The sequence below is a fragment of the Nannobrachium achirus genome (genome assembly GCF_963921795.1).
Source record: "Nannobrachium achirus genome assembly, chromosome: 14".
NCBI classification, from domain to species: Eukaryota; Metazoa; Chordata; class Actinopteri; order Myctophiformes; family Myctophidae; genus Nannobrachium; species Nannobrachium achirus.
The window spans coordinates 52,180,332-52,204,341 of record NC_137821.1 but is presented as its reverse complement, the minus strand read 5'-3'; the positions used below and the strand labels follow the sequence as shown (position 1 = coordinate 52,204,341).

The 24,010-nt window shown below is 43.4% G+C and overlaps 1 protein-coding gene across 1 annotated transcript in view; it reads left to right on the top strand.

The window, feature by feature from the left end:
• Positions 1–23,454, top strand: part of slc12a6 (solute carrier family 12 member 6) — a 104,665-nt gene extending 81,211 nt beyond the window's left edge. Inside the window, exons 17-27 of the mRNA XM_080742202.1 lie at positions 1,257–1,376; positions 5,191–5,295; positions 6,112–6,280; positions 7,906–8,101; positions 9,494–9,663; positions 12,247–12,378; positions 12,974–13,081; positions 17,557–17,696; positions 18,538–18,714; positions 21,457–21,590; positions 23,109–23,454. Coding sequence (XP_080598328.1) covers positions 1,257–1,376; positions 5,191–5,295; positions 6,112–6,280; positions 7,906–8,101; positions 9,494–9,663; positions 12,247–12,378; positions 12,974–13,081; positions 17,557–17,696; positions 18,538–18,714; positions 21,457–21,590; positions 23,109–23,200 — 1,543 coding nt within the window. The 3' untranslated portion in view covers positions 23,201–23,454. The remainder of the gene's footprint in view (positions 1–1,256; positions 1,377–5,190; positions 5,296–6,111; positions 6,281–7,905; positions 8,102–9,493; positions 9,664–12,246; positions 12,379–12,973; positions 13,082–17,556; positions 17,697–18,537; positions 18,715–21,456; positions 21,591–23,108) is intronic.
• The last annotated feature ends 556 nt before the right edge of the window (positions 23,455–24,010 follow it).

Genomic DNA, 24,010 nt, shown 5'->3' with positions numbered 1-24,010 from the left:
ATTTCTCACATAGCCCTCTTCTAGCGCCACCATGAGCCCTAAAATCACGCAAAGCGTCTCACAGTATGTCTAGAGTCCCGTCATCAACATGGATCTGTCCCAATTAGCGCCACCATCAGGCCAATTTTTTGGACATTGCTCCTACAGATTTTGCCCTAAAATCACGCAAAGCGGTGTATACATGTGACCTGAAGGTCGCCTATCTCCCGATTAGGGAGTCTTACTGGTGTAGACACCAGTGTTTTCTTGTTGAGATTCTGAAATCTTAACTCCCCGAGTCCCTATCTTTAAACCAATCCAGTGACTTTGATTGGTGCAGGGCTGAGCATGGATCAGATTGTAAATACCATCATTTATCTATTTCTCTGCAGATTAGGTTATCATCCCTAAGCCTTAAATTCAACAGCATCTTGTTTTATCTGATGGCCTTCCTGCCCTGGCATTTGGCCTTAGTGCCCTCAAAAATAAATGGACAACACCATTAAAATGATAAAATTCCAGGCCTGGATGGTAACTATGTACCGGTATGAGTGGTTGGTTGGTCATAAAGGCTTCCTCTCTGTCTAGGCTAGGGTCAAAGGTGGAGGCCATCTCTGATACAGACACCTCTATGGTCTCTTCATCAACCACAACAACATGTGGTCTATGAGATGTCAAAGATGGAATGATGTCTGGGTTATCACTGAGATGAGACATGGATGGAATGACACACAGCATGCACACACACGCATGTACACACACACACACACACACACACACACACACACACACACACAGTTTGACCTGGTTGTTGTGACCGTCAGGTCGCAGTTACTATCAAAACCTCCACCGGCTGTCAGTCTGTCAGTCAGTCAGTCTGTCTGTCTGTCTGTCCGTCACACATCACGTCACACCTTTGCCCTACTCATCTCCGTCACCGTTGCCCCTATCCATACCAAACTTTGCACACACACTCCTTGGCTGCCAAACCACAACCTCTCAACCCCTCATTTCTCACATGGCCCTCTTCTAGTGCCACCATCAGGCAGATTCATGCAAAACACATTTTTGGACACTGCTCCTACAGATTTTGCCCTAAAATCACGCAAAGCGGTACACAGTATCTCTAAAGTCATGTCATCAACATGGATCTGTCCCATTTCCCATATTCCCTCCTGATTGCCTACCATTGCCTTCTAAAGTTTGTGTATGCGACCTGACGGTCGCTTATCTCCCGATTTAGGGAGTCTTACTGGTGTTGTGTGGTGTGTTTGCAGGACTCTGTCATTCCTGGGGATGATCATCTGTCTGGCCTTGATGTTCATCTCCTCCTGGTACTACGCCATCGTCGCCATGGTGATCGCCGGCATGATCTACAAATACATTGAGTACCACGGGTACGTTGCCATGCCGATATCCCCCCCCCCCCTCCGTCCGTCCCCCCTCTCCCTACGTGACCTCCTCCAATCGCGTCGCAATGAAAGGGGTCAAAGGGGCCTGTGTGTGTGTGTGTGTCTGTGCATGCGTGTGTGTGTGTGTGTGTGTGTGTGTGTGTGTGTGTGTGTGTGTGTGTGTGTGTGTGTGTGTGTGTGTGTGTGTGTGTGTGTGTGTGTGTGTGTGTGTGTGTGTGTGTGTGTGTGTGTGTGTGTGTGTGTGTGTCTGTGTGTGTGTGTGTCTGCGTGTGTGCGCGCGCGTGCGTGTGTGTAGGGGGGTGATACTTGTATTACTGTACTTGTGAGGGCCGAATTTCCCACAAGACAGTGGTAATTAGACTAAGATTTTGATATTTAGTCGACTAAGAGTATATCGTCGTTGTCGGGTGGAAACCTTGTATGTCCAAAACGTTTGTTTAGTATTCGTTTTAAAAATGATGAAGCAGGGCTTTACTTTCCGAATAAACGTCCACATTTGAAACTTGGAGAGACAAGGTTTCTGCCCGACAGTGACGATATATACTAAGACTAAACTATTTTGGATGACCAAAATAGGACTACAATTTTACATTTCAAAATTTGAAAACATAAAAATGTCGATAAAAATGATATATATTAATAACTCATTTGCTGCTATTCTAAACATAGGCTGAACTGTTTTCCTGCCAAATTGTCCTTACCTTTTAACGTGGGCACGTGCACGCATAGTGCATGATCTGTGCGCGACTCCTGTAGTAGACCCACCGGTAGACTCGATGACAGCTTTCGAATTAAAAAAAATCCATTGGAATAGACAAATCCGTTGCCAGGCTGTTACCCCTGCTGTATCCGCAAGTGTTACATTGGAAACAGTCAGCTGTGCGCTATGGTAACACGTGGACACGTTCGCGCACATAGCAGACGATATGTGCGCGGATCATATGCCAGGCGGGCACAAGAATCAAACAGCTTTCAAATAAAAGAAAACACGTGAAAAAAGACGATGATATGACCGAGCAGGATGCTTCCTTGTTTACATGGAAACTTATGGGCCCGGAGCTATGATTGGCTCTCAGACCGGATATGGAAACCTAGATCCGGTCTAAACAGGAAATACGACCGGATACAGTTAGGAGGCGGGCCTAAAGTCTCCGAAGCGGCTATATACAGCGACGATACTTTTAATTGTTTCATAATGATTAAAGCTAATTAAATTTCCGGGATCTACGGGCATCACAGAGTGGTACAGCGGGAAATCTCCGGTTTCGACGGGGATCGCAGGAAATGAGTTAAAAAATAAATTAAAACAAAATTACAAAACCACTTACTGTACCTAAAAGTTCATGTCCTCACAAGTATATAGAGGGTATGCGCATGACATCATCATCACACCCGGAAGTTATGTGGGAACGCCTCTGTGTGCTTGTGTGCACTGTATCATTTTTGAGCGGTGGTCACACCGTCTCCATAGCGTGGCCGTGTGTGTCTGTGTGTGTGTCTGTGTGTGTGTCTGTCTGTCTGTATGTAGCCTCTGGTGTAGCCTGAGTACCCTGGGTGACCAGAGAGGTGCTGTTGAGTCTAGCCTGCCCTGAGCATCAACTGCAATACACACACACACACACACACACCCACCCCACACACACAGGCACCCCTCCCTCCCCCCCCCCACAGGCACCCCTCCCCCCCCCCCCCACGACCACCGCTCAGTTCACACGGGTGTGATTTTTTTTATTGTGTATGGCGGCTGAGTGCTGTGCGGAGGTCATAGGTTGTGTGTATGTTTGATGTGGATGAGTGCACTCTCTCTCTCACAACCTACATGCCTGTATGGAGCAGACACTGCTCATGCAAGGCATGACATGTTTGTTTACTGTTTTTTGCACTTTTTCAACAACAAGACAATTTAAAAAAGTTAAGCATTAGATCAGTGTTTCTCAACCTTTTTTCTGCATGGGCAAACTTTTCATGTCCCAAGAATCCATGGGCACACCAACATAATACGGGGGGTGTAAATATCGTCACTGTCGGGAAGAAACCTTGTATCTCCAAGTTTCAAATTTGTACGTTTCTTCGCAAAGTAAAGCCCTGCTTCATCATACAAGGCTGTCGCACAACAGTAGTGAAAACAGCAGATCTACAAGCACACAGCGCCTCGCACCGCGAGGCGCTGTGTGCACTAGTTTAAATCATTTTTAAAATGATAAATACAATACTGGCTTTCAAGCGGGTTCAAGGGGCACACTTGATCCTTCTCAGGGGCACACCAAAGGTCCCCAGGCACAGTGGTTGAGAAACACTGCATTAGATTAAGAGACACAGAGCAAACATAAACACGTTATAAAAGGGCATTTGTCTACTACAAAAACTAAAAATGAACAGAAGTAAAAACAAAACAAAAAACAATGCATTAAAATTATAAGAGAGTACAGTCGCCAGTCGATTTGCTATCGACTGGTCTCATATAATGTCAATTCCATAATCCACTGCCACTATTATTCCCAGATCGCTCAGTGGCTTTTCTTTTTTCCACAGTCTGTTCAGTTAGCAGAAGACCGGTTGGGCCTTTTTTTCCTTCTGCCCGTCACTGCTCGTCTGAGTAGGTGGCGTGATAGGCTATCTATCTTATCACAGACAAACGGCATCTGGAACGCTGCCACAGAACTGTCTGTTAATCTCATCTGGAACGCTGCCACAAAGCTAAAAAGCTGTCCGTGTCATTTTAGGTTGCTTTGGCTATTAGAAAATAGCAGATCTACAAGCGCATAGCGTGCCACTTCGTGTCGTGCTATGTGCTTGTACATCTGATATTTTTGAAAAGTTGTGAACATTTGTGCAATGTTTGAATATAGATATCGTTTAAAGCGAACATTTGTAACTGAAATCTTGGAGTTACAAATGTTTCAAACCAAATATTTTGAGATGGGTCTGTCAACGGCCAAATACATATAATGCAACTTTGGGACATGAAAAAGTTTGAGCACCATTGATATAGCAAAATACAATTTTCAGAAAACTTCTAGGATTTTTGTTGTTAAACTCCATATTCTTAGTATCCGTGCCCTCCTTTTGACAACAACAACAAATCACATCACCGATAAAAATAGCCAATCTGAAAGCTCAATTGTAGCTCTTTGTCCCCAGAATAGTGTGTTTATGTGGTTAATCTAATCTGGAATGGTGCCACACATCTGTTAATCTGGTACTCAGCTGGGATAGATAGCTGTTCTCTTCCCACTCTGTAGAACTTGTTAACCTTGAGCTGATAAATTGCTGGAGTGACTTTTAAGGACAATTGAGGTTGGAGTCGTCGGTTCCTTTCCAGATTGTCAACTTTTAAATTGAATTAGTTTGAGTGCCTTAAAATCCATTTAGGCATGAACGCAAATCTGTGTCATGTGAAGTTTGAACCACAACCGTTATTTCATGCTTTAGCTATTAAAAAATAGCAGATATACAAGCTCACAGCGCGGCACTCGGTGCCGCGCTGTGAGCTTGTAGATCTGCTATTTTTTTTAAATCGTGAACATTAGTGCAAGTCTTTAAATATTTTTAATGTTGACCCGATTCTATAAATGTCTTCTAAATCATGTCAAGGACCCCCAAAATTACATATATTTGGCCACGGACCCCCATCTCAAAATATGTTGTTCCAGGGACCCCCCAGAAGCAAATATTTGACTTACAAATGTTCGCTTTTAAAAAGATATATCCAAAGATGTTTTTTCAATAGTTAAAGAATTAAATAATTCTAGGCCTAAATGGGTTTAATGTTGTTGTTGCTTTTTTTTTTTTTTCTCAGGGCGGAGAAGGAGTGGGGAGATGGGATCCGTGGTCTCTCCCTGAGTGCTGCTCGCTACGCCCTCCTGAGGCTGGAAGAGGGACTACCACACACCAAGAACTGGAGGTATGGCAGCCACATTATGACCCGAGGCAGTTTCTACAAAATGTCTTCTAAATCAGAAACAGTTTTATGGAATAAGTATGTTGCTGTATCAAAACTGTCAAGAAACCCCCAAAATGATATCAAAAATCATTTCTTCCCAAGTCAAAAAGTTACAATGGCTTTTGGAATGTAACAAGGGGAAAGGGGACAAAATACCAAAGCCTTGTGGGCAAGACAGAAAGAACACAAAGAACTTTCTATTACCAAGCGATAAGACTTTTGAAAAAATAGTGCTCTGACATTCACAACGGTGATGTTTTAATTTTGTGGATACTATTAAGATAGGCTTTGTTACTTGTTAAACCTAAAGCACCCTTTTATTTAACTTTTTAGATTTGCATTATGTGATGATGCTTTTAGATAGGCTATCTATATTATTTTCTGCTAATAAACCGCAAGTCCGAGGAGCACTGTCAAATGAATTTCACCCTCCTTTTACTGTAGTATATCGTCGTTGTCGGGTGGAAACCTTGTATCTCCAAGTTTCAAATGTGTACGTTCTTTCGCAAAGTAAAGCCCTGCTTCATCATACAAGGCCGTCCCACAAAAGTAGTGAAAACAGCAGATCTACAAGCACACAGCGCCACGATGCACTGGCAGCACCTCGCCTCGCACCGCGAGGCGTTGTGTGCTTGTAGATCGGCTGTTTTCACTAGTTGAAATCATTTTTAAAATGTTAAATGCAAAACAAACGGTTTGGGACATACAAAGTTTTCACCCGACAAAGACGATATATTTTTTAAGGTAGTATTTCTGATCCTCTCTCTCTCTCTCCAGACCTCAGCTGCTGGTGCTGCTGAAGCTGGATGAAGACGCCCACGTGAAGAACCCCCACCTGCTGACGTTCGCCAGCCAGCTGAAGGCGGGCAAGGGCCTGACCATCGTGGGCACCGTCATCCCCGGGAACTTCCTGCAGAGCTACGGAGAGGCCCTGGCAGCAGAACAGGTTTTTACCACCTCTCTACATTTGTGGTTTTAAGACTTCCACATTAGAGCTGGGATACCCGACCGAAAGCCCGTGGGGCCCGACAAGCCCGACGGGCTCGGGCTCGGGCCGGACGCATTTTCATAATTAATTGTCGGACGTCGATTCGGTTCGGACATATTTTTTATATAGCCTCTGCCTACCTAATATGACATGCATCATGCACTCTCTCTGATGATGCACGCAGCTGCCTGTGTGTGTGGCACTGTGTGAGTGCTGCTCGCGATAATGCTGCAGCCACGGAGACATGCTGTAACTCTGAGCATGGAAAAGTCCCACTCCCACGCTGAGGTAAACGCGTTGTTGTGGTTTGATTGGAAGTTGCGTGCCGCTGAATGGAGCTCCTTGCTTGTGTTCCCACTACTGTCCCTTGCATTGGATGTTTATTTTTCGGCGCTGTTGTGTGCAGTCGCAGTGCACTGTGCCAGCCTCGTCCGTCCGTCCGTCCGTCCGTCCGTCCATCCGTTCAACACACAGCACATCACCTAAGTAAATCATGGCTTATAATTCTTCATCACGGCGTGTTCCGTGTCAAAAGTGCCTGATCTACAAGCTCACAACGCCTCGCATCCGCGACGCGTTGTGTGAGCTTGTAGATCTGCTATGTTCCAGGCTCAGAAACTTGCAGAATGAGTGTGCAGCGAGTCACTGTGTCAGACGTCTAGCGCAGCGCAGCGCACTTTATTATTTTTATTATTTAATAATCAACGTAGCCTACAATTTAAAACACTTTCACAAGCCACAGTGTGGCTTAATATTCACATTAAGGGTAACACACAGGCACGCTGCATGCACTGCACATTAGAACAGGTTTGCTAGACTAGTGAGTGTAAATCAGTGGCTTCCTCAAAGAAAAAGAAATGAGGCGAAAAAGCGGTGCAAAACAATTTTCGGGCCTCGGCGCGGGTCGGACGCATTTTAATGATTAATGCTTGGACGTCGATTCGGGGCGGACAAAAAACTGTCGGACACGTTTCGGAATGGACAGAAAAAATTTGCCCGATCCCAGCTCTAATCCACATTTCAAGGTCTCCCCTTAACTCTGACAGTGTACAAACAGGTCCATTTGGTTCCATGTGTACACTGTCAGAGTTACAGACTTGTATGGGTCAATTTAGACCCCCCTAAATTAACCCACAGAGTCCCTGGAATCCACTCTGAGAACCACTGCACTACATCAGTGGTTTTTAATCCGTTTCATATCAAGGTCCATTATTTATTTGGTGTTTCAGCCACAGACCGTATATAGAGGGTATCTGCACATTTCTAAAGTGACAATTTAAGGACTTTTTAATACTTCTAAAATGACAAATTAAACATCGGCCAAATTGTCAAATATTAGAGGCAGAAATTGTGAAAATAGCTGATCTACATGCTCACAACGCCTCGCAACGCGAGGCGTTGTGAGCATGTAGATCTGCTATTTTCACAATAGAACCATGTTATACAAAATGTAATGCCTCAACTCTTAGTGCTCGTCAGGGTGAGGGGGTCCCCCGGTTAAAATATGATTATTTCGGGGTTCGCGGCCTGAAAAGGTGGAGAACCACTGGTCTAAAGTGCTTCTCCTCCCTCCATCCATCCAGACCATGAAGCTGCTGATGGAGAAGGAGCGGGTGAAGGGCTTCTGCCAGTGCATCGTGGCCCAGAAGCCCCGCGACGGCATCAGCCACATGATCCAGTCCAGTGGCCTGGGGGGCATGAGACCCAACACCGTGGTGATGGGCTGGCCGCACGCCTGGAGGCAGAGCGAGGACCCCCAGTCCTGGAAGACCTTCATCAGTGAGTAGACAAAGAGAGGAGGGGGCATGGGTGAGATAACACTAACTCAGGGGTCTTCAACGTTTTCCCCTTAGTTGAGAGAGAGAGATGAAGCAGGGACCCCCACTACCTTTTTCATAGATTCCATATAGTTTCATAAACTTGACAGCACAATCGTCAGGGTATTTTGGATTCCTGTCAATTTGTTGTCAGATATTTAACCACTTGAGCTGTCATTACCTAATAAACTTTCACTCTGTACTTAGTCTGCTCTTTTCCCCCTCTACACAAAACCTCTTTGACGAAAATAGCCGATCTACAAGCTTGTAGATCGGCTATTTTTGGCTACAGATCTCAGAATATGGACACTAGGGTTAAAGTTGTTGATATAAAAAGGTTTGGAAGATTTGGAGGACCCCTGTTGTAACTCTGAGGACCCCATAAGGGTCCCGGATCCCCTGTTGAAGACCCCTGGTGTAGAGAAAGAGAGGAGGGGGCATAACACTAAATGGAATAGCCTTCATTAGTATCATTGGTAACACCTTGCGAGGGAGTCATGGCCAACTTCCCCTGCCAATATGGCAGCGACAATCACTTACAATACACCGGCCAAAGCTGCGTCTATCTACCGGTATGTAAAAGTTGTCTATGGAAATCATGAACTCCATTTTAACCATGATAACCCAAAATATACCACTCCATATGTCTGATCAAATTTATCAAAATCAAATATCTAAATATTGAATCAAACTAACTGTCATCTAAATCTGTATTTTAGATGTCCTAATGATGCCAAAAATACACATAAGTAGCAAAGAAAATGAAATCAGGAGGATGCCTATGACCCCTTTGAGTACTAAACCGTTTTCTGTAATGGTGGCCTCTAATTTACATATTTAGGAGTAAGCTTACCACTAATAACATTAACCCATTTAGGCCTAACCTATAGTTAGGCCTAAATCAGAATTTAGCCTACAAAAACAGATATGTTGCAACATACTGTACATGTACTGTAAGCCCCTCCCATACACTAAAATGTGTACCCGGCCTGAATGGGTTAAAAATACTTTACACACATTTTCTAACCCTCAGCACATAGATATGTACATTTTATTTGTCAGTTTTGCATGAAGAAATAGTGCAAAATCTGCAGCCATTTTGATATGCAAATTAGAAGGTTAAAAACTAGGAATTTTGCTTGGGTACCCGGTTTTTCAGATTCAGCACCCTCGAATTACAGGTATGTAAAATGGCCTGGCACCCCACTTTTACCCCCAAATGCCTCTAACCTCCTTATAGAAGGCCTTTTTTCTGAAATCCCACCCGACTAATAGCTAAAGCATGAAACAATTCCAGTTCTCGACGGCTTAGAGCAGCATGCGGTAACAACAGCGCCCCCTGTCTGTGTTCCAGACACAGTGCGTGTGACCACGGCTGCCCACCTGGCTCTGCTGGTGCCCAAGAACATCTCCCTGTTCCCGGGCAACAGTGAGCCCTGCACCGAGGGATACATCGACGTGTGGTGGATCGTCCACGACGGAGGCATGCTCATGCTGCTGCCCTTCCTGCTCAAACAACACAAGGTACGTACAGGGATGCAAATTTATATCATAGATCAGGGGTCTTCAACGTTTCCAGGCCAAGGACCTCTTAGTTTAGAGAGAGATGAAGCAGGTAATCAATATAAAAAAAAGGCATTTTGGGGGGTGAACCACTCCTTTAAAGGTTAGCCACACCCACAGTGTTGGGTGAATGGTAAAAGGGGAGGGGATGATTATATGATGTCATTTAATCAGTGTTTTTGGATCTGCACTTTTGACCTGCAAGGTTTCAGCCTCCAGGAAGAAACCCAAAATACAAAGGGAATACATAATTGCTCATAACAACCACACCAGGGGGTCTAATGAAGTACTGTCAACCTCCTAGACACATGAAAACCAGAAAAAAAGTACAAAACTATGGCACCGCCTCTTTAACTCATTCGTAGTTTACGGCCGTAAAGCCCGTTAATTTCTCTATGTCTTTCACTGCCGGCTTCTCCGAGTCCTACCTGTTAACGTGGGCGCTCGTCCAGTTCCCATCGTGCGTGATCGGACACTGCTCGTGTGTTCGCGTATTCCATCAGCTTCTCAAATCCGTTGAAACTTTTTCAATTGATCAATAAGTTCTCCATCTGTAAGCCGCGGAGTGCAGACAGTAAGCTGGGCCAAAATAGAGGACGGACTTCCGCTTCCGGTTCAGGGACTCCAATGTTAAAGGTGTCCGCTCAATAATGTGTCCGTGTAGAAACCGATCACGGAGCATTAGTTCCGGCCTATTTTAGTTGCGTTTCGATTAAAAAATGTTTTTTAATACATTTTTATTACATTTACGGGTTCTACGGGCATGGCAGAGAAGGGGTACAAAGGGGTATTTTGATGGCAGAGTTTGTGTTAACATGAATACATATTTGTTATGGTATTATTAACATGCTTTTAACACTTAGACTGACATGGTTTTGCCATAACTAATGAAGATAACGGCCAGGGCTTTTTCCTATTGTATTTACCAGATTTCCGTTGGCTCTGTGTACGCAGCATGTGCACATTGTGGGTGCAGCGGCTCCCGTTCACGGCCGCGACATTCTTTTCTTTCAGAAAAAATACAACCGTGATGATCCGTGTGTAAGTTATGGTCCATAGAAACAGTCCGTTTTGACCAAACGCGCGACATGGGAAAAGAAGCGGAGATACAAGCATTTTTTCTGCAGCCAGGATGAATACAAGTGAATGGCCGAATGGAGGTTGCCGGAAGTGGCTTTCGCGAGGCATCACTGGGAGGCGCGGGAGCGCGGGGCTGTTGGTTACCATGGCGACCAGTTAAGACGTCTGTGGACGTCTTAACGTCTCCAAGCTCAGCTTTGAGGTTGGCTATTTCCGATACTTGATAAAACACTAAACTAAGCATAATCAAGTCAATACTAGAGATGTGGCGTACAGTTTGGATTTCTACACAGAGAGGGCAATTATTTCAACAGATGCTGCATTCAAGTTCAGGAGAGTTTGGACCCTATTCTTTTGAATGCTGCCTTCAGGTATGGCATGGAAAGTGGGGCATTTGCATTTCTTTCACCATAGGGAAAACTGCTTTCATGGTGTGGAGAGGGCACTTTTTACAGATGGATAAAAGGGCAGGCTCAAGCCCCCTTCGATGTCTATGTGTGCCTGCACCTGTGGACGTCTTAGGCATCCCATGTGTTGCCATGGAGACTAGAGTTCAATAATATTTTTTGGTTTTTGTCGCATTCCTAAGACAAAAATGTGATAACAATAAATTTACCCCCATTCGTTCCGGATGGAAACGGGTCCCCATCCGGAATCAATGGGAGTAAATTTACTCGAATCAAATGTTTGTCTTAGGAATGTGACAAAAAACAAAAAATATTATTGAACTCTACTCTCCATGGCATGAGTAATCAATAGAAAAAAAGTCATTTTGGGGGTGAACTACTCCTTTAACCCTTTTAGGCCTAGAATTATTGAATGCTTTAACCAGTGAAAAATAGCAGATATACAAGCTCACAGCGCGGCACTCGGTGCCGCGCTGCGAGCTTGTAGATCTGCTATTTTTGAAAACGTCGTGAAAATGTGTGCAAATCTTTGAATATATGTATTTTCAAAGCGAACGTTTGTAACTCAAATTTTGCTTCTGGGTGGTCCATGGAACTAGATATTTTGAAATGGGGGTCCGTGGCCAAATAAATATCAGTTTGGGGGTCCTTCACATGAAAAGGTTTGAGCACCACTGACATAGTAGTATCTCAAGAACAGACTAACTGAGCTCCAGTTAAGTGAAAGGACCTTTTCTTTGACGATGGCTGGCCAGATTGCTGACATAGTAACATAGGTTTTTTTCCAAAAATCTTAGAAGGATTCAAAAGACACTTATAGAATCGTGTCAAAAAATCAAATTTTCAAGATTTAAAAAAAAATAGCAGATCTATAAGCTCGCAGCGCGGCACTCGGTGCCGCGCTGTGAGCTTGTATATCTGCTATTTTTTTATATATAAAGCATAAAATATTGCGTCATAATGTGTTCAGGCCTAAATGGGTTAAGACGGCTGTGGACGTCTTAGGCATCCCTAAGAACTGATAATGACGGTGTGCTTTGGCTACGGCGCTCCTCAGGTGTGGCGTAAGTGCAGCATGCGTATCTTCACCGTGGCCCAGCTGGAAGACAACTCCATCCAGATGAAGAAGGACCTGGCCACCTTCCTCTATCACCTGAGGATCGAGGCCGACGTGGAGGTGGTGGAGATGGTACGCACCCGTTAACACCTGGAGTTAGCTTATACTTTAGCTATTGAAAAATAGCAGATTGTATAGCTGCTATTTTTCTATTTTTCTATCTTTCAAGCTCACAGTGAGCTTGTAGATCTGCTATTTTGGAAAAATCATGAACATTTGTGCAAATATGTTAATATATATATATATTTTTTTTAACTCAAATCTTCGCTTCTGGGGGGTCCCTGATACATACTATTTCGAGATGGGGGTTGGTGGCCAAATACATATAATTCTAGGGGTCTTTGACATGAAAAGGTTTGAGAACCACTGACGTAGAAATATTGTTTTTTCAAAAACCTCAAACCTTCAAAAAAAGACATCGGGTCAAACTATATTCAAAGACATACACAAATGTAATTTTTTTTTCAAAAATAGCAGGTCTACAAGCTCGCAGCGTGGCACTCGTTGCCACGCTGTGATCTTGTAGATCTGCTATTTTTCAATGGCTAAAGCATAAAATAAAGGTTAACATGGTTAAAAATCTAATTTGACACAGACACCATCTTAAAGAGGTAAAAAGCAACAAAGTGTTTCCATTACTTCCATCCTCGTCTCCTCTCTCCTGCAGCACGACAGCGACATCAGTGCGTACACCTACGAGAGAACCCTGATGATGGAGCAGAGGTCTCAGATGCTACGTCAGATGAGACTCTCCAAGTCAGACCGAGAGAAAGAGGTGAGCTTGTCAGGCTGTGTGTGTGTGTGTGTGTGTGTGTGTGTGTGTGTGTGTGTGCGTGCGCGTGTGCGTGCGTGTGCATGTGTGTGTGTGTGTGTGTGTGTGCGTGCGTGCGTGCGTGCGTGCGTGCGTGCGTGCGTGCGTGCGTGCGTGCGTGAGAGAGAGAGAGAGACACTGTGAGAGTGAGAGAATGTGTTAGAGTGACATGATAATGGTGCATTTATATAATGGCACCTTTCCTCCAAAGCACTTTACATTCGCACATTCACACACCCACGGCGGAGGAAACCATGCGAGGCACCAACCTGCTCACCAAGAGCAGTTATGGGTTCAGTGTCATATGTTATGGAGGATACTTGGTTAAATGATACTTAGTAAAAGAAAATTGTGTTTTCATACCAAAACACTATCTTACTTCTTATCTCACTATCATAGAGTGTAATGACTATACAACAGGGGAAAAAAAGCTTTATTAGTCTCCAATATTTAGATACAACTCAGGCACATTTCTTTTATGGGAGTTAAGCCAACTTTCAGCAGCAATATTGAAGTATGGTACTCTGGCCAAAGTGGCTTCTACCGGTACATTATAATATATGTCTATGACCATTCATTACCTTACTGGTCAAGTGCACCTCATCCACCTCTACCTTTGGTTCCCATAGCAAGTGCGACTACGAGATCGCTGGAGTTTTGATGACGTAAGTCCACAGAGTCCATGTCAAGAGCGGTGTTGAGTAGTAGACCACCTTAGAAGTTAGCACCCATCCTATCACAGATAGATACTGATGTTGTATTGTGTGCACTTTCTAGGATTCAGCCTGCGTGTGCTTCCATGCGTGCTAGAGTGAGAGAATGTGTTTGTGAGAGAATGTGTGTGAGAGTTACACGATAATGGTGCATTTATATAATGGCAACTTTCTCAGAAGCACTACATTACATTCGCGAGGCACCAACCTGCTCACCCGTAGCAGTCAGGGGTTCAGTGTCAGGGACATGCTGGCAATTGGGAAAAGCGGGACAACTCCCGAACAGCCGGTTCATTCCCGGCCGGTCCAGGCCGGCCATTAGGAAAACATTTTAAATAAAATGTTGGCCTACGTTCCATTTTTTAGGGGGCTGGGCGGCCAACAAAGTAAATCGTCACTGTCGGGCAGAAACTTCGTATCTCCAAGTTTCAAATTTGTACATTTTTTCGCAAAGTAAAGCCCTGCTTCATCATACAAGGCCGTCGCACAAAGGGAGTGAAAACAGCAGATCTACAAGCAGACAACGCCTCGCACCGCGAGGCGTTGTCTGCTTGTAGATCGGCTGTTTTCACTAGTTTAAATCATTTTTAAAATGATAAATACAAAACAAACGTTTTTTTGGACATACAAGGTTTCCACCCGACAACAACGAAATACAACTCATGTAATTGGCCCACTCCCCACTGGCTTGTCACTTGTCATGATCTGAAATGGCAAATCTTTGAGTAGCAGCAGCACTATCCACGAGTTTCCTACGCCCCATAGTGCATTGCGCAAACGTTTGCATCGATCTTCCGCCGCCGATTTACAAGCTCACAACGGGTTGCATCTGCGACGCGACGTGAGCTTGTATGTCTGCTGTTAAACCCGGAAGTTTGGTCCTGATAGTCTCCAGTAAACTCCCGCGGAAACTTGTGGATAGAGAGAGATCTCTCTATAGAGAGAGATCTCTCTATAGCGCGCAATGAGGGCCTCTCCAACTCTTTTTCCCAGGCTGAATCAGGGGCCCAGCATGTCCCTGTTCAGTGTCTTGTGCTCGAGGACACTTCAACACTAGGCCAGAATGGAGCCGGTGAATGTAGCTTTTTCAATAACCATTCATCGTCGACACCACATTGTCCGCTCCCCAGTCTACTGGAGCAATGCATCAACATGGTCGCCATAATGGTCTATTCAAGCTGCGTCTCCTAATGCATACTATGTGTCTATTAGAGCAGGGGGTCTCGCCACGATTTAAGATCCTCATAACAAGAGGTTTGGTTTTTATACAGTTGTGCTCGAAATTATTCAACTCTGACAAATGTGTTCATTAGTGTTCGTTTGACTTAGAACTTGTGAACAATGCTCAAAACTGTACTTTTTTGGAACATTCAGTGTCTTTGCAATTGTTTTATATCCTTTTTATTTTTTGTACAAAGCAATAATCTCTTCTCTGAACTTTTCTGACCATTCCTTAGACTTAGCCATGTTTCTAACTGCTCTGATCACAGTCAACAAGTCAACAAACTTCTAGTCAGGCCAGGTTGCACATCTGATGCAACTATTTAGGCCATGGATTAGTCGATTGCAATTGATTACAGATGTTTTCAGGTGTAATTAAGAGTTGAATAATTGAAAGTGAAAAAAAATGTTACTTTTGTTCTATGATTTATTTATTTCATTCAGTTGTCAGTTTGTGAATTTCGCCAATAAACCAGATTTGCAGAGGGGGTTGAATAATTTTCAGCACAACCGTAAATGTCCCACATGTAATAGTTTTATGATGTACGATGCTTGGTTAAATGATACTTAGTAAAAGAAAAATGTGTTTTCATTCCAAAACACTTTATCTTACATAGAGAGTAAAGGCTTTAAAACAGAAAACAACATTTACACCTACATTTTTGTCCATGCCTTACCCCTTATCCTTAAACTTCTTTTTTGCTTTTTTTTTTTTTTTACTATTTTGAAAATAATAAACCAGTTGCCCATGTATGACTTAGATACTATTACTAACTACAACGCGAGTATCTATCGAGTGCTATCCAGTACTTGGATACTAATACTATGGGCCTCATGGCTCGGCAAGGCTTACTTTCTTACTTTACTTACTCAGATACAACTCAGGTACATTTCTTGTAGGGGAGTTAAGCCAATTTGCACCTATACCAATGTGGCAGCGACATTGACAAATGATACTATGGCCAAAGTGGCTTCTACATATATCATGTCTATGACCATTCATTAGCTCACTGGTCAAGTGCACCTTATCCACCTCTACCTTTGGTTCCCATAGCAAGTGCAACTCCGAGATCGCTGGAGTTTTGATGACGTAAGTCCACAGAGTCGATGTCAAAAGTGGTGTTGAGTAGTAGACGACCTTAGAATTTTAGAAATTAGCACCCATCCTATCACAGATAGATACTGATGTGGTATTGTAAGTATTCCGTCTTAGTCAGTTTGTTTTAACCTCCGCCAAGTAACGGACGGGTGGGGTTTGCTGCACCTGCACAATACAACCATAGTCTAAACCCCACCCTTCCTTGACTTTGGTCTGATAAAACAAAACCATTTAAATTGTTCCGCAAATGTGTTTGTCTCACTTGTTGTTGCCGTTCTTAGTTGCTGTATGTTAAATAGAGCGTTTTGTACGTGGTGACAGTGAGTTGTTGATCTGTAGGTGTATACCTGACTTGTGCTTCGGTGGAAAGGTGTGGCGTGACATGTGATGTCGCTCAACTAAAATGACATATTTTCAATATGGTGCAGCTGGCTTTGTCGATTCTATACGAACGCTATTGGCCCGTGTTTGGGGGAGGGAAGTCAGGCCGGGTTGGGGGCGAGCACCTGTCAGCAGAGAGTTTTAGGCGGGAGAAGTATGATGGAGGTGCTACGTCCTCCCGGTGGGGGCTCCTTCCTCACTGGCAGTTGAGCCAGTAGGATACAACACACAGGAATGTGTGTGGGGAGGAATCAATTGGCATAACGACTAACAAAAACAAATTACAATTTAGGAAATTAGCATATGCTCTTATCCAGATTTGAACCATGCAAGTGTGAGGCCAGAGTAAGCAAGAGAGCAGTGTTGTGCAGTAACTAGTTACTAGTAATATATTACTGTAACATTATTACTTTACCCAGTAACGGTTAGTGTAAGGGACCGTTGAGTTACAATCTCTAGACCTACTGCATAGAGCTTAAATCGTATTGAAAAAATAAAGAAAATAAATACTGCTATTTGTTCCAAAGCGACTGCAAAAAGATTGCTACTATTTGTTTCAAAAAGCTTTTTACCTGGTCCTGGTCTCTCTACAATGTCTCTATACTGCCTCCCTCTGGTCAGCCGGGGCGCCTGATGGGGAGGAAAGGAACTGGTTGGAATAATGTGTTCCTTCCAGCTTCCACACACTACGTCCAAACCGGGGAAATCCCCATTGTCAGGTGAAGCATAGAAGGAAGCATGAGGTCAGTCCGTTGTCTCCCCAGGCGCGGCAGAGGGAGAGCAGAGCCCAGGATTACATAGGCAATTTAGCTTTTTACCCCATATAGGCCTATAATGACACAATGTGACATACTGTATTTCCGTTTACACAATGCTCTACCCCCTCCAACTGCATGTGCGTTCCCCATTTTCTGTTTTTATTATATTTTGAATAATATATTCTTCCTTTGGCAATATAAACGTGTTTTCTCACGCAAATAAAGCTCCTTTGAATTGAAAATCGTGTCCCCTCTCCCTCTCGTCAGGCCCAGCTGGTGAAGGACCGCAACTCCATGCTGCGTCTGACGAGCATCGGCTCGGACGACGACGACGACACGGACGCGACGGACAGAGACAAACAGTCCAGCATAGGAGAGAGAGGAGGAGGGGGCGGAGGAGGAGGTTTGTTTGTTTGTTTTTACTTATAAGACATTTTTTTAATTCTTACTGAGATTCAAAAATTTGCATTCTCCTGGAATATCCCAGGTTCATTCAGCAGACCATTATGGAAAGTATTTAGTGTTTACGTGACTTTAGAGCCTTCTTGAATTAGTGAGAAGACTCCCATAGATGTAATGGCAGAGAATTCCATATGTTTTACCCTCTGAAGCCTAGTTGGAGACGTACAGACCTTTGAGCGTTGGGTAACTATGGACCGGAGAATTAGGCCCAAATAAATTATGAAAAAATAAAGGAAGGGTTCTCCCCAATGAGCCATGAACAAATAGACCAATTTGAAAATGGTTGACCTGAAAAGCACTGAGGACACCTAATCGAATGAACGAAGGTTTTTTTCACTGACGAAAACTAAATAAAAACGTAATAAAAACTAAGCTGTGATGGCTAAAACTAAGACAAAATATATCGACAATTTCGTCAACAAAATAAAAACGAGACTAAAACGTTAGGGAGGGACTAGTGGAGAAGAGAGTCGTTTTATCTTTGGTTGCTCTCAGGTGTTGCGTGCTGAAAATGGCAGATCTACAAGCTCACAACGCGTTGTGCTGCGACGCGTTGTGAGCTTGTAGATCTAGATTTTCAGCACACAGCCAATTGTAAAATCAGGCATCTATGATGCCATCAAGGCCTGCCAAAACACATCTCAGTTGACTAAATCAACTGTAGATTTAGTCGACTAAAATTAGACTAAAACTAAAACTTTTCAGGTGACTAAATTATGACTAAAACTAAATGACATTTTATTCAAAAGACTATGACTATTAAACCAAATAAAATGTTGCTGTCAGAAACAACACTGGTTCACATCGTATTGTTCTTGTAGGTGGAGGTGGGGGCGGAGGTTCCTCGGAACACCACCGGCGGGTGCAGATGACGTGGACGCGGGACAAGACGCTGCAGTACCGCGCCGCGCACTCGGGCTGCTCCACGCCCGAGGGCTTCCGGGACATGCTGAGCATCAGGCCGTGAGTACAGTATACCACCGTCCAGGGGGCCGTCCTTCTGGGCACTGGCTCCCAAACACCGGGTCGGTGGGCTAGGGCATTCACGAATAGTGATTTTTAGTATTCTAATTCTTCGACCTCAAAGTATTCGAATAGTCGAATATTCGACAGAACTGGTCAAACTGGCAAATATTAAGTAAGCAAGAGGCGAACGTTGTGAAAATAGCAGATCTACATGCTCACAACGCCTCGCGCTGCGAGGCGTTGTGAGCATGTAGATCTGCTATTTTCACAATATTTATCTGCGGAGTTACAATAAATGTAATACCTAGAATTCCAAGTGCTTGTGAGGGTTCTTATGACTTCCTATCAAGCCAAGCTTTATAAACCATGAAGAAATATATATATTTTTAAAGACAAAACGATACAAAAATAAAAAAATAAGCGAATATTCGACTTCGGTGAACAAAGTCGAATAGTTACTTTGATATTAGAATATTCGAATAGTCGAATATTGGTGAATGCCCTACTGGGCACTGGTTCCCAAACACCGGGCCGGGACCCATTTGTGGGTTGCGGAACACATTTGTATGGGTCCCCTTATTTCTTTTGTTTCCTACTTCCTACTTTTTTTTTCATGAAGAAATAAAAGAAAAATAACTAAGAAATTCCATGAATTAGAAAGCAAATGTTTAAGGTGCCGGCTCCACGGAGCTGGATATTTAGACATTTGACATTTTTGCTAGACATTTTTTTTTTGCGGTTGGGGCTTGGAGCCACACAAAGCTGGATATTTTGGCCGCAAAGCTGGATATTTTTGAAACCGGATAAATAAGTGGAGACATTGAAAAATATCCGATTCACTGGATCCGTGTAGACATGGTACCAGGATATCTCTGAAGACGTTACTGTGTGTGTGCTTGTTCCCCTAGTGGAGGTCTGGGGAATCAGATTAGTTTAGACCTAGATATCTTTGTCGTGTGGACCTAGATATTTTTCTATGTGGCTATCTGAAAAACCGGGATATATGAAATATCCAGCTCCGTCTGGCCTAGGCCTAAAGGACTTTGTTTTTTTTTTTTTTTACTTATTTCTATTGTTTTAGCGATTTTACTATTTTGATTTCAGTGGGTGGGGGCATGCATACAAGTGGCTAAATATGTCTTTTTAGACACAATAAGCCGGCAGTTTCTTTATTACTGTTTACACCAGCACCTATAAGTCAAACCTGCCCATGAAAGATTGCAGTGCATCTTGGGAATGGGCTTATTGTGTCGAAAAATACATATTTAGCCACTTGCATGCATGCCCCCAACCTGGGGGCATGCATGCAAATCAAAATCATTAAAATCACTAAAACGATAGAAAGTAAATGAAAACATTTTAACACTCATCTTTTCTTTTCTCTAATGACTATCTAAAATATGAACCCTTGTTGTAAAAAACTAAAGTTGTCCTTTAAGAAGTAGTGGAAATAGCTCACAACGTGGAGTCTAATTTCTCATTAGTAAGGGGATTTTATAAGATATTTGACCAATCTGGGAAGTAAATCGTTACCAAGACATTTCTTCACCAATGTGTTTCTAAAGGTGTGTAATAATATGTACTAAAAGGTTGAAATTCAACTCCCGGGGGAAACCTCTTAAAAAAAATGATTTGTATTTGTGTCCCATTAATTTACTATACAAGAAAGAAATACAAAAAATAAATCTGCTTTAAGTAGCATGTGAGGGGTCAAACTAGGGGTTTTTCATGATGCCGAATCCATTGTTTGTATAGTAAAGTTAATGGGACACAAACACAAATCATTTTTTTATGAGGTTTCCCCCGGAAGTTGAATTTCAACCTTTTAGTACATATTTTTACACACCTTTAGAAACACATTGGTGAAGGAATTTCTTGGTAACGATTTACTTTGCAGATGTTCTTATGTTCCCCTTACTACATGTGGGTCTTGAGCTAAAAAGGTTTGGGAACCACTGATCTAGGTCATCAGGGGATGCTAGTTGCCACCCCCTAGTGTTCACTTTTAACCTCACATTCAGTTATTTTATACATATGGACCCTAAATTGTTTTAGCAGATGAATCTGATTTCATCTGATGCCCATCCATCTACACATGTTATAATTTGAATAACCCTTTTGCTGCCCTTTGTACAGTTTACAGTTCAGGCATTTAGCAGACGCTTTTAATCCAAAGTGACTTACAATAAGCAGATAATACATCAATATAATAAGCAAGATAATATGTCAGTACATCAACAACAATACAACAAATGCGTAGGAATATCAATCTAGAAAGAAATAACATAGGTAGACCATGCACCTTATCAGTAAAAAGAAAAAACGTTTCTAAAACCTAAAAAATTCTAACTAGCTTCATGTATGGTCAATGAGTAGTGCTATGGGAGGTGAGTCTTCAGTCCACGGTGGAAGCTAGGGAGTGAGTCTGTAGTTCTAAGTGCAACAGGGAGTTTATTCCACAGTTTGGGGGCCATTAACCAGCTAAAATCAGTCATTACGATGCCATCAAGTCCTGCCAAAATACATTTCAGTTGACTCTAAACAATGTAGATGTAGTCGCCTAAAATCTTATGATATTTAGTCGACTACAATTAGACTAAAACGTTTCAGGTGACTAAATTATGACTAAAACTAAATGACATTTTATTAAAAAAGACTGAACTAAAACTAAATCAAAATCTGTTGTCAAAAACAACGCTGTTGAGTCGGCTGGTTAAACTGTCCCTCCTCTGCCCTCAGGGATCACTCCAACGTCAGGAGGATGCACACGGCCGTGCGGCTCAACGAGGTCATCGTCAATAAGTCCCACGACGCTCGGCTGGTCCTGCTCAACATGCCCGGCCCGCCCCGGAACCAGGAAGGAGACGAGAACTGTATCCTTGTGATAAAAAAAAATAATAATCATATTTTAACTGGGGACCCCCCCCCCACCCCACCCTGACGAGCACTAAGAGTTGAGGCATTACATGTTGTATAACACGGCTCTATTGTGAAAAGAGCGTTGCGAGGCGTTGTGAGCATGTAGATCGCCTATTTTCACAATTTCTGCTTCTAATATTTGACAATTTGGCCAATGTTTAATTTGTCATTTTAGAGGTATTTAAAAAGTCCTTAAATTGTCACTTTAGAAATGTGCAGATACCCTCTATACACTTAAGCTTTATGTTGGTTTATTTACTGTTGAGTGAGAAAACAATGTTGCACATTAAGGTAATCACCTCGGGACCCCACAAAATAATTTGGGGTCCCCCCTGGGGGTCCCGACCCACAGGTTGAGAACCACTGAGTTAGAGGACTCCCTCTTTCCCAGGTGTTTGGCCCACATGGGTGTGGTTTTGAGGTTAGATTTTGGCATCATTTCTGTTAGGGTTAGGCATAGTGTTTGTGAGGCTAGGGTTAGGGTCAAGGTTAGGTTTAGGCACAGTTTTACTAAGGTTATGGTTTAGGCATACAACCACGGCCACCTGGGTGTAACACCCGGGAAAGAGGTAATCTCGTGAGTCAGGTTCATCTTTAATTTCATTTTCATTTGTGAGAAAAGGTAGTTGGCAAACCTTTTTTGTCATAGTTTTAGTCGACGAAATCAACACTAATCACACAATCAGTTGGGTCAAGTGCAGGCTTTTAAAGTGAGCTAATTAGGGGGAAAAAGATGAAAGAAAGGAGTAAATTCATCGACAAGCTCACAATGTGTCACAAGTTTCCGATTTTTTTTTTCTCTCTTTTTTTTATTAGCTCTTTGTAATTATGTTTTATAACCAAGCTTTGACAAAAAAAGATAGCCATTAACAAATGTTGGCCAGACACTGTGGTTATTTGAGGGTCCTTGGCAATAGGAATGTTTGGGAACTCCTGCTTTAAGGAGTTTGACTTGGAGGTAGAAGAGCTACAATGAAACACACTGTGTTCAAACACAAATAGATATTAGCATAGATATTTACTGAGCTGTGGACCACAAACAAGCATTAAGTTAACGACACATAACGATAATCTTTGATCCAAAACAGCAGGGACGTGCAGAGAATGTCAGAGAGGCAGGGGCTGACATTTCTAAAAGGGCCTTTTGGTGAAAATCTCCAAGCTCACAACACGTCGGCTATTTTTGATGCTTGATTTCTACACAGAGAGGGAAATTCTTTCAACATAAGACGCTGCATACACGTTCAGGAGAGTTTGGACAAGACAAGGCAATTCTATTGAATGCTACCTTCAGGTATAGCATGGAAAGAGGGGCATTTGCATTTCTTTCACCATAAGTAAAAACTGCATTCATTGTCTGGAGAGGGCACTTTTTTACAGATGGATAAAAGGGCAGGGGCTCAAGCCCCCTTTGATGTCTATGTGTGCAAGTACCTGCAAAACGATGTCAGTCCTTGACTGCTGCTCTTCAGACATGGAATTCCTGGAGGTCCTGACGGAAGGGCTGGAGCGCGTCCTATTGGTCAGAGGGGGAGGGAGCGAGGTCATCACCATCTACTCCTGATTGGACGAAGCAAAGGACGCAGAACAGCCAATCGAACGGGAGGGAGCGGAGGGGAGTGTGGAGAGGCAGTCTTGAGGTTCTTGCCTCTCCACAAACACGGCACATAATAACTAATACGTCATTGGCTGCAGCTCGGATAGCCCCTCCCCCTCCTGCCCGGTCTTTACAACACGTACCACTGTATGCCATATAGCATTGGTTCCCATTCCACTTTATGACAAGCTAAACCATGCCAACACAATTCCTTGAATGAGTAAAAGAGTGCTCAACTCTAGTGTGTGAGTGTGTGTGTGTGTGTGTGTGTGTGTGTGTGTGTGTGTGTGTGTGTGTGTGTGTGTGTGTGTGTGTGTGTGTGTGTGTGTGTGTGTGTGTGTGTGTGTGTGTGTGCGTGCGTGCGTGCGTGCGTGCGTGCGTGCGTGCGTGCGTGCGTGCGTGCGTGCGTGCGTGCGTGCGTGCGTGCGTGCGTGCGTGCGTGCGTGCGTGCGTGCGTGCGTGCGTGCGTGCGTGCGTGCGTGCGTGCGTGCGTGCGTGCGTGCGTGCGTGCGTGCGAGGCATAGGCAGGGCTGGGCGATATGGACTACAAATCAAGTATCACAAACATCTCCGGACCAAATACCTCGATGTCGGTATTCGGATGAATTTTCAAGAAAATAGCAATTTTTCGCCATACCGTATTACGACGATACCTTTACTCTCATCATATCAAAGAAATCAATATAATATCGATATATTGCCTGGCCTCAGCCCTCAGTGCGGGGTGTGCGTGTGTGTGTGTGTGTGTGTGTGTGTGTGTACTTCTGTACGTTGTAT